Source organism: Salvelinus alpinus, chromosome 1 (genome assembly GCF_045679555.1).
Source record: "Salvelinus alpinus chromosome 1, SLU_Salpinus.1, whole genome shotgun sequence".
NCBI classification, from domain to species: domain Eukaryota; kingdom Metazoa; phylum Chordata; class Actinopteri; order Salmoniformes; family Salmonidae; genus Salvelinus; species Salvelinus alpinus.
This window is the reverse complement of record NC_092086.1, coordinates 85,447,845-85,458,479: the sequence shown is the minus strand read 5'-3', so window position 1 is coordinate 85,458,479 and position 10,635 is coordinate 85,447,845. Positions and strand designations below refer to the sequence as shown.

The following is a 10,635-nucleotide window of genomic DNA, read 5'->3' as shown; positions in this document are numbered from 1 at the left end:
ATATGGCAGGCGACTGACGGATCTACATGTCACCTTGTATCATAAATAACTACTCATTATTATTTGTAGATCAGTCAGTCACAATCTACCCATGATACATCATGGTTTTGATGCTCTCGAACACAGCCATTGACACATGAAAGGCAGTCATCACTAGTTACCACAACCACAAAGTCCTAATTATGGCTAAACCCTGCCTATTTCTACAATGTTTTCTTAAAATATGATTTTTAACCTAACCTTAATCACACTGCTAACCTTAAATTAAGAAATGTTCATGAATATTTATGATATTGCCACTTTCTACCTAACTTTCGGCATTCCATTACCTGGCAGTATAAGGTAGAAACACGCCTGTCATGTCAGTGGCGTAACTAAGATCAAAACAGCAAAATATCATGAGTAAATTGTGACTGACTGATCTACAAATAATAATGAAATGTAGATTTATTTTTACACATGTCACTGACAGGTAGTTTATTCCCTAAAGTACAACATAATGAAATGTTACAATTATTTGAATCAAATGCATTTTTATCAAACGATTCATGAAATGTTTAAGTTATTGTTAAAAACGTTTAGCTTTAATTGCACAATATTGTCCTGACTAAAACAAATGTGGTCTTTGTTGTAAAATCATCAAATCAAAGGCCTTTTGATAAATTAATAAAGTCAAATAGATTGTTGTTGATCATCAATCATTGATTCAGTTAGATAAATCAACATCAAAAGGTAAGATTTTCTAACATTAATTTGACTGTCAAGTTGTGTCATGTTTCAGTCTCGCCCAACTTCGTGGGTCTCACTGGGTCTGTCGATGCGGTAGACGAACTCGGCAGGCATGAAGTAACCCAGGTATTCCACAGTGTCAGGAGTGGTGTCTATGTAGTAGTGACCACCCTCTCCATGGTGGCTGAAGCAGTGAGTGTGCTCCACACGTAGGTCCAAACCCTGGATAGTAAAAAGCCAGTTAGTAAAAAGTGCAAAAAGAAAAAGTCCAGTTAGGGATCGTAGATTAAGTCTATACTTACGGGGTCTCTGGAGACCATCACAGACTGGCATATCAGTGGTGCGCTGACCTCAAAATGTTTCAGCCATTTGTTAACATCATCGTTGGAGTTGAGTGGGCAGGCTGAGAACTCCCTTGGCTATGCACAGGGTCACCAGAAACAAAACAAATGGGATTTGGTAATGCTCTCTGAGGCTTCAGTAAAAAGGCCTACATAAATTCTGACACTGTTGGTGTCCATTGCTGTGGTTTGATGACAAACATGTTAAGTCATGAAAATTAGTTAAGGGGCAATTGCAGTTGCTACATCCTTTTTGGACATATACAGTGCATTCGGAAAGTATTCAGACCCCTTGACTTTTTCCACTGTTACATTACAGCCTTATTCTAAAATTGTCAATCTACACACAATACCTCAATGACAAAGAGAAACAGGTTTTGCAAATGTATTAAAAACAGAAATACCTTATTTACATAAGTATTCAAACCCTTTTCTATGAGACTCAAAATTGAGCTCCGGTGCATCCTGTTTCCATTGATCATCCTTGAGATGTTTGTACTACTTGATTGGAGTCCACCTGTGGTAAATTCAATTGATTGGACATGATTTGGAAAGGCACACACCGGTCTATATAAGGTCCCACAGTTGACAGGGCATGTCAGAGCAAAAATCAAGCCATAAGGTCAAAGGAATTGTCCATCGAGATCCAAGACAGGATTGTGTCAAGGCACAGATCTAGGGAAGGGTACCAAAACTGAGCAATCGGGGGAGAAGGGCCTTCATAAGGGAGGTGACCAAGAACCTGATTGTCAGAGTGACCGAGGTCCAGAATTCCTCTGTGGAGATGGGAGAATCTTCCAGAAGGACAAGCATCTCTGCAGCACTCCACCAATCAGGCCTTTATGGTAGAGCGGGCAGACGGAACCCACTCCTCAGGTAAAGGCACATGACAGCCCGCTTGGAGTTTGCCAAAAGGCACCTAAAGGACTCTCAGACCATGAGGAACAAGATTCTCTGATCTGATGAAACCAAGATTGAACTCTGGCCTGAATGCCAAGTGTCACGGTGAAGCATGGTGGTGGCAGCATCGTGCTGTGGGGATGTTTTACAGCGGCAGGGACTGGGAGACTAGTCAGGATCGAGGGAAAGATGAACTGAGGCAAAGTACAGATAGATCCTTGATCAAAACCTTCTCCAGAGTGCTCAGGACCTCAGACTCGGGCAAAGGTTCACCTTCCAACAGGACAACGACCCTAAGCACACAGCCAAGACAACGCAGGAGTGGCTTCGGAACAAGTATCTTAATGTCCTTGAGTGGCCCAGCCAGAGCCCGGACTTGATCTCGATTGAACATCTCTGGAGAGACCTGAAAATAGCTGTGCAACGACACTCCCCATCCAACCTGACAGAGCTTGAGAGGATCTGCAGAGAAGAATGAGAGAAACTCCCCAAATACAGGTGTGCCAAGCTTATAGCGTCATACCCAAGAAGACTGAAGGCTGTAATCGCTGCCAAAGGTGCTTCAACAACGTACTAAGTAAAGGGTCTGAATACAAATGTAAATGTGATATCAAGTTTTGTATTTTATTAACCCATTTTTGCTTTGTCATTATGAGGTATTGTATGTAGATTGATGAGGGGAAAAAAATATTAAATCCATTTTAGAATAAGGCTGTAACGAAACTAAATGTGGAAAAAGTCAAGGGGTTTGAATACTTTCTGAATGCACTGTACATTGATACAGTGCGTTCGCAAAGTATTCAGACCCCCTGACTTTGTATAAAAATAAATAAAAACAATTTGGGTTGCCTGTTTCGCATGTTAAAACAAGTTACATATCTTGGTGGTTCCAAACTTCTTCCATTTAAGAATGATGGAGGTCACTGTGTTCGTGGGGACCTAAAATGCTGCAGAATTTTTTTTTGGTAGCCTTCCCCAGATCTGTGCCTCGACACATTCTACGGACAATCCCTTCGTCCTCATGGCTTGGTTTTTGCTCTGACATGCACTGTCAACTGTGGGGTATTATGGGGCATTGTGTGTAGATTGATGAGGATTTTTCATATTTTTTCATCCATTTTAGAATAAGGCTGTAACGTAACAAAATGTGGAAAAGGGAAGGGGTCTGAATACTTTCCGAATGTACTGTATGTACCAATTGACTCTCAAAGAATAACTTAGAATTGCCTCATGAGCTTAGTTCAACTGTCGTACCCCACCAGAACCCAAAACATAACATTATTTTACTCCAATGTTTGTAAACAAAGTAAATGTAAAAACACACTGTATAGCCTCAAAACATGGTTAAAACAGAGGTTTACGTATGTAACCACAGTTATGTGAGCGATTTGGATCACTCCAAAATATTGGTATCACTCCGCGGTGGAGGGATACATCTGAGATGAGGATTCACTCCTGGGGGGGGGGGGGGGGGGTCATAAGCAGACAGGATAAAAAGGGATGTTCACATGCCTGTCTGACAGAACTTTCGGGAGGAATGAAGGTTTGGGGCAGAGAGATATACTGCGCCCCCCAGGGTCCATCCAGTAGCACTCAGAACTTACCGAAACAGAATGGCGCTCACCCACCCTCTTCATGGAAGTAATCGCTACCAAGAAAACCACCTTCATAGAGAGGTGTTTCAGGGTGGCAGACTCCAACTGTTCGAAAGGCGGCTTTGCCAAGCTGAAAGACCACATCCAGACCCCAGCTCGCCATTGAGCGAGTCCTAGCTGGACGCAGGCGACGAACCCCCTTCATAAACCTGGTGACCAAGGGATGGCGCCTCACTGGCCTGTCCATCCATCCCACATGGTAGGCAGATATAGCGGCCAAATACCCTCTCAGTGTAGAGGCTGCCAAGCCCTCATCCAAGCGAGACTGCAGGTATTGGAGAACATACTGCACCCTGCATGACTCGGGCACAACCTCAATACCAGTGCACCAAGAGCAGAACAACCGCCAGCGCAACTGGGGTGCTGGTTACAACCTGCCGCATACTTGCTTTTTGCATGGTGTTCATTACACCCTCCTGTAGTCCTAACATGGACCATTGGTGCCGTTCAGTGGCCAAGCCCACAGACTGAGGCGGTGCGGCCTCAGATGCCACAGAGTTCCCCCGACTTGAGACAGCAGATCAGGTCTCAGTTGAAGTTGCCAAGGTGTCCCAGACAACCGGGACAGGAGAAGGCTGAACCAGGGTCATCTGGGCCAGTATGGGGCTACCAGAAGCAGACGATGCTCTGCCATCCTGGTCCTGTCCAGCACAGCCTGAATCAAGGGACAAATGGGGGAATGTGTAAGCTCCAGGCCTGGCCAATCGTGAGCCAGTGCATCCAAGCCCAGAGGCCCTGGTGGCTCCGACATGGAGTACCACAGGGGGCAGTGTGCATTATCCAAGGAGGCAAACAGGTCCACCTGTGCCCTCCCGAACTTGTCCCACAGGTGCTGCACCACCTGGAGATGTAGGCTCCAGTCCCAAGGTGGCAGGCCCTCCTTAGAGCATAACCGCTGCCACATTTAGGATGCCAGGTATGTGCGCTGCGCGTAGACACGCTAGACGTCCCTGAGCCCAGAGAAGGAGCTACCATGCCATAATATGGAGGTGGTGGGACCTCAGTCCACCCTGGTGGTTGATGTAAGCCACCACTGTGGTTTTGTTCGTTCTCACCAGGACATGTCTTCCTTTCAGATGTGGAAGAAAAGACTGCAGGGCCAGCAGTACAGCTCAGAGCTGTAGTGTATTGATATGCCTGCCGCTCCTTGGTCACACCTCCTTGGTGACCAGCTCCCGGTGGCACATCCTCAGCATCTCCACCCCATCTGAGAGAAAGGAGTGACAGCGCCACCTCAACAACACCCTGAGGCACTGTGCGGTCACCCGCAGCTGGCGGTGACAGTGGCGCTTTGGGTGCAGCTGGTGGGAGTTGAACCACAGTTGAAGAGGCCGGAGATGGAGCAGGCCCAGGGGAATCAACAACGAGGCCGCCGTCAGCAAGCCCAACAGGCATTGGCAGGTTCCACCTCCATCAGGTCTAGCATCAGGGGGGGTGACACGAAGGCCGGCACCGGAATTGGAGTTAGTACCCCTCGAGCATTGAGGACAACACTCATGGGGACTCCACACACTCCTCCCACTTTACCCTTTGAGACCGGGAGAAGCCTCCTCTGGCACCCCGAGCGCATGGGTCCCCCAGGCATGTCCCTATGGCGGTGACGGTTGACACCATCACACCTGTCACACCTGTCACAAAGAGAAGCCATAAGCTCAGCCAAGCCAACAGAGCATGGGCCCGAAGCCCTGGGAGAGCTTATGTCGTGACCCGCTTGTAGGAATAGGAACCCGGAGGGATAAATTACCCAGTACCTCTGCAAAAACCGGGGAAGACCCTTGTGGGAAAAACAGGCTGTTGCATCGCCTCACACTGTGCCCCTCCCCGCTGTCATCCCTTAGCACGAGGCGATGGGGCAGGAGAGGGACCCCACCGTCGTTCAGGTGCAGGATGGGGGGGTTCCGCCCTGGCAGGGGCCCAGCTCTCCTGCAAGGCCTCGCGGAACTCAGCAGAGATGGGGACAGATGGAGAGTCCTCACTGTCCACCAGTTGATGTCCAGTGCAGTGGCTACCCAAGTGAGTAGACCTCTCATAGCCTCTCGAGCCGCTGGGGGCGATGAAGCCCCGCTGGCGGCTTCTGATGACCTGTCAGCCCCGCTCACGTGATGAACAGTGCCAGCATCGTCCCCCAGGTACAGCCTATCACTGGTCAACAGGGATCAGCTGTCGTTGCCATCGAAGCTATTAACCTCCTGACACAGGGCGTGCGCCCTCCGTTCAAGGTGGTACCAGCGGTGCAACTCATGCCCCCATCCAGGACTGGCAGCAGATGGGCTCTGCCTGCGGTGGCTCTGGCCACACTTCCTTGGAGGGGTACTGGGCCCAGTAGGGGGACTAACAGCTCGCTGCCGCACGACTCCTGAGGGAGGGAGCTCGTCCCCAGCCTGAGCCCCAGACTCGCCGACCTACTTGCGCATGGCATCCAATCGCGCCAGGTGCAGGCGTTCTAAGAACACCACACAAAACAGGCATCCAGTATGGCTCAAACCCAAGCAGTGCATACACGAGGTATGCGGATCCCCAGGGGGATGCCACCATCACACCTGTCACAAAGGGAAGCCATAAGATCAGCCAATCCAACAAGGCCACAGAGCAGGGGTCCGACTCCCTGGGAGAATTATGTCGTGACCCGCTTGGAGGAATAGGAACCCGGTGAGGGATACATTACCCAGTACCTCTGCAAACACAGGGGCAGACCCCTGTGGGAAAAACAGGCAGACAAAAAACAGCAACCAGGTAATGGATTTGATTTGTGTTTTTTGTCAACTGCAATTTTACCTAGCAGGTTTAATATCCAAGCAGAAAACAAAAAACAGCACCATATGATGGAGTAACTCCGTTAAGGAACTCCAAAGTTAATGTGTCAACGTAGTGACAGCCCACCACCATACTCTTACATTCTGCAGAAAGAACAAGAAAACCCTGTAGGGGAATTAGCAGAGAACCCGTGTAGAGTAAGTAGCAGAGAACCCGCGCTGGACAGCATGTAAAAGAAATTCACAACACACACAAGACAAGCCAGTCGGCAAGTTGTGTAAGGTAAATACAGTTTGTGGCAGCCACCAATATATTAATATGTGCACACAGAGTCGTAGTGTAACGCTAACGAAACACAAGCACGACAAACCACGGGCGGAAGATACAGATCAACCTCACGCAGCGAGTGGAGCACTCAAGAGCCAGCTGCAAACAGCCAGTGAGTATACTTCCACGCAAGATATTACTTACCAGTGACTTACCAAGCGAACTTCAGAAAGTTTGTACCTCAAACCATACGGACGTCCTCCGAGAAAATGAAAGAGAATGTGTGTCGCGGCCATGGGGTCTATATATAGGGGCTGACCCCAGCCATGACACAGGTGTACACGGGAGTAAATCCTCACCTCAGATGTATCCCTCCACCGCGGAGTGATACCATTATATTGGAGTGATCCAATATAGCGAAACATAACTATAGTTTTGATATCATAGATGGTCAGTTCTTGCATCCAAAGCTCTGTCTAAGAATTGAGAGTGGTTACATTCCAGGCCCTGCCCTCAGCTTTTAACCAAAACAGTGGCATGGAGTCTGGCTTTGTTGTTGTTTCAACTGCAGATTGCCCCTTTAAGCAATAAGCATGCATTGAGCCTTGAAACCACAATACCATGTCACAGCATCCTGTCAACACAAATATCTGCATGTTTTATGTTTTTACCATGATATGGATCTTGGCCTTCCCTTTCTGGATGAGGAAGGTGCCCCCCAGAGCCAGGCTTTTATCAGGGTAGTGCTCCTCCATGGTCTTCCTCAGAGCACCCACAAGGCTCTCTTCTCCTATTCTCCTTTTGGCTCTCACCTCTATGACCTGACAGTGATAAGAAGGAAAAACTACATTTTCAGCACTGATTACACAACCAGTTCATAGTCACTTTTCTTCTGTTAATATTTGTAGACCTAAAGTAAACCTTTGGAGCAAACACAGACAGGGAGGTCATAATCTGTGTAAACATTATTTAAATCATGAACCTAAAGTGCACTTTGTTTATGTAAATGCATAACCAGATGAGGGTATTATTCACCAGGAAGACAAAATAATGAGTAATACACAATGATTAAGCACAATTGAAATGACACTCAGCCCTAAAATCTCATAACTTGTTACGAGCATCATAGTAATACTAGTTATAATTCCAAATATCACACGCACCATTCTCTTACGAGCCAAACCATCCATTTCTTACCTTTCCAGGCTTTCCCTCACATGCATACAAGTTCGCCAGCAGTCCAAAGTCACAGTCTGAGAACTTATCGCTGTATTTCTCCAAAAGACACTGGTTATTATCTGGATTGATGGAGGAAAACCAGCTGCTATTCACTGCAGGCCTTCCCTCAGCTTCAGTGAGCACCAGAGGCATCATCTGGGGTGATGATAATCAAAATGAGATAAAACTCAACATATTGACCAATAAAACAAACTATATTAAACTTAGTTGTGTCTAATTATTATTTAAATGGGAAATTAATTATAATTTACTAATTATTATTTAAAGGGGATACCTAGTCAGTTGCGAAACTGAATGCAATCAACTGAAATGTGTCTTGCGCATTTAACTTAACCACTCTGCCATAATGTATCCTATCCTCCCAAAGTTTGTAATCAAAATTGACAACTTTAGGTAGTGTTTCTATTCATGTAATCATAATAAGTCTGACAAAATACTCCATAAATGTATCAAGACAATTGGAAGATAATTCTGACAGTTAACAAACCTCTGCATTCATTCCAACATTTTTGGAGGATACAGCTCCTGCACCAAGAATGAATGCTCCAGGTAGCTCCAATTCCTTTGACACAGTGTTCATGTTGTACTCCTTGAGAGAAATTAGAATTTATATTGGACCAATTGTTATAGCATTCATCTCACATTAGTTTATCATTATGGCTTTCATTCCCTGTACCTTGTCCACTTTGACCAGGGGGACCAAATAGGGCACTCCCCCCACATCTGTAATGCGAGGTTTTCCACACAACCCTGTCGATAGGTAAAAGAGATACTTTGTTACCATCTCAACCTCTCTGTGGTATAACTGCATAAAATAGAAAGAAAATGCAAAACGATACAGTGTTCCAAGAAGTTGCAATGTGTTACCCTTGACGGGAAACTTAAACGGATCTTGAGTGAGGTCTGGACAGTCGACAACACAAACTTGCGCGTCAGCAAAATTGTTCTTCAGCCCTCTCTGCAACACTGTAGTGGCAAGTGGAGGAAATGAAGATTAGAACCAGACAGTTCAATATAATTAGTGTTCAGTAAATCCATGCATAACACTAGGTCGCAATTTCCAAAGTATGTTTTACCGTCACATAATTCCTCCAAAATCGGGACATATAACTGGAACTTTTCAGTCTTTCTGACGTCTGACATTCTGTATCCTGTAGGAATCACAAGCTTCAAGCGACTGAAGAGCACCTGATTGTGAAACACGATGAAGAACTCCTAGAAAAACCTTGGTTGGCCAACTAATATTCTCTGACGTGACGTGACGACGTTTGCTCGTCTCAATTCCTGGTTGACTGTGCGCATTTCATAGAGTTAAGAAAATACTACAATGGCTTTAACCTTCTTATGATGGTGCAAATGTCAACCATGTTGGTCAGGGAGTTGGTCAACCATGAGCTGCCAGTGCTGTGATAAGATTTTGTGTAAAACAATGAATGTGAAGAATTTATCTGCACTGTATGTGTGTGTTAGCTAGCTAGTCAGATAGTTTTACAATAATTAATCTATATATTTTTCAAATTAACTGCCAATATGCCAACTTTCTATTCAAACAATGCAGTCAATCCACAGCCATACACTTGCTCAAATCAATTGATGATAGGATTTACACAAGTTGTAAACGCAACAAGTACTGATATTGTATCATATAATAACACTCATTACCCCCCCCCCCCCCCCCAAAACAGACATTTATGGACTCTTTACATATATTTTAGAGGCTATTTATACAGAACATTTGTATAAAACCCATATAAGCAATATTTAAAATATGACAATATTTTAGGTTGATTATAATTCCATTATACAATTTCTGATACATCACATGCCTTACCTATATTTTCCTGCATAAGTAAAAGCAGGAAATGCATCACCAATGCCATTCATTCCAGTGAGACTGGTTTTGGATTTCTCCGTGACCAAGATGGCTGCCATTTTGGTCCCATTATAGAACTTTGAGGGTTTATGACACAGCACCTCTAGTAATTTAATAGGATCCCTATAGTGAATTTGTCCAAACATGCCTGTCATCACTACTTACCACAGCCGCAAGGTCATAAACCCCACCCATTTCAACAATTTCTTAACAGTGCACTATGGAGAAAATGTTCCCTATTTCTTGGTTGCTAAAATTCTGTTTATGTGACAAAACATGCAAGTATATTGTAGAGAATCATTGTACCATCTAAACAGCTGTGAAATACATTTTCCATTACCAAAAATATTTTATTTTACCCTACAAAGTTTCTATGTGAAGTTTCTATGTTGCCCAAAAAGTTACATATTATAAATTTAAAATGTGATTTTAAACCTAACCTTAACCTTAACCCTAGCCTTAACCACACTGCTAACCTTATGCCTAACCATAACCTTAAATTAAGACCCAAAAACGATTTTTGTTTTCATGAATTTTTATGATATAGTCCATTTCGACTTTGTGGCTGTGGTAACTAGTGACAACCATCCAAGATTATTCTAGAGACCCCCAATCCTGATTTCATAAAAACAATCTCACAGTATTTCAATGCTGCTCTCAGTGGACAGAAAAATGTGTTATCCTATCCCGTCGTTACAGACCTTGGCATTTAGTCTTCAGCAGACAGGTGGAAAGATGGCCGCTGATAAATTGGTTAAGTCAGTGCTGTGCCCTCAGCAATGCTTCTTCATAAATGTGTGAAGCATTTAGAATAGATTACTATATCTATCTTATTACAACAATGTCAGAGAAATGGAAAAGGTGTGAATATTTCAAT

At 44.8% G+C, this 10,635-nt stretch overlaps 1 protein-coding gene across 2 annotated transcripts; it reads right to left on the bottom strand.

Moving 5' to 3' along the window:
• Positions 1–446: 446 nt before the first annotated feature.
• c1h11orf54 (chromosome 1 C11orf54 homolog) lies at positions 447–9,811 on the bottom strand. 2 transcript variants are annotated; one of them, XM_071329970.1, is made up of 9 exons: positions 9,717–9,803; positions 8,962–9,073; positions 8,753–8,851; positions 8,562–8,635; positions 8,373–8,474; positions 7,844–8,020; positions 7,318–7,467; positions 1,032–1,148; positions 447–951 (listed from the first exon to the last, which is right to left on the bottom strand). In XM_071329970.1, exons 2-9 carry the CDS (start codon positions 9,026–9,028, stop codon positions 778–780), a joined length of 960 nt encoding a protein of 319 aa, XP_071186071.1. In that variant the 5' UTR covers positions 9,029–9,073; positions 9,717–9,803; the 3' UTR covers positions 447–777. The 2 variants fall into 2 exon arrangements, with proteins under 2 accessions (XP_071186071.1, XP_071186067.1); XM_071329966.1 differs by having other exon boundaries at positions 8,562–8,851; positions 9,717–9,811.
• Between the last annotated feature and the right edge of the window lie 824 nt (positions 9,812–10,635).

Excerpts from the sequence above, each read along its gene's own strand:
- c1h11orf54 (XM_071329966.1), bottom strand. The coding sequence starts at position 9,028 with ATGTCAGACGTCAGAAAGACTGAAAAGTTCCAGTTATATGTCCCGATT. Across the intron at positions 8,021-8,372 it reads ATGTTGGAATGAATGCAGAG|ATGATGCCTCTGGTGCTCAC; the intron begins GTTTGTTAACTG and ends TCATCACCCCAG. Across the intron at positions 7,468-7,843 it reads GTGAGGGAAAGCCTGGAAAG|GTCATAGAGGTGAGAGCCAA; the intron begins GTAAGAAATGGA and ends TATCACTGTCAG.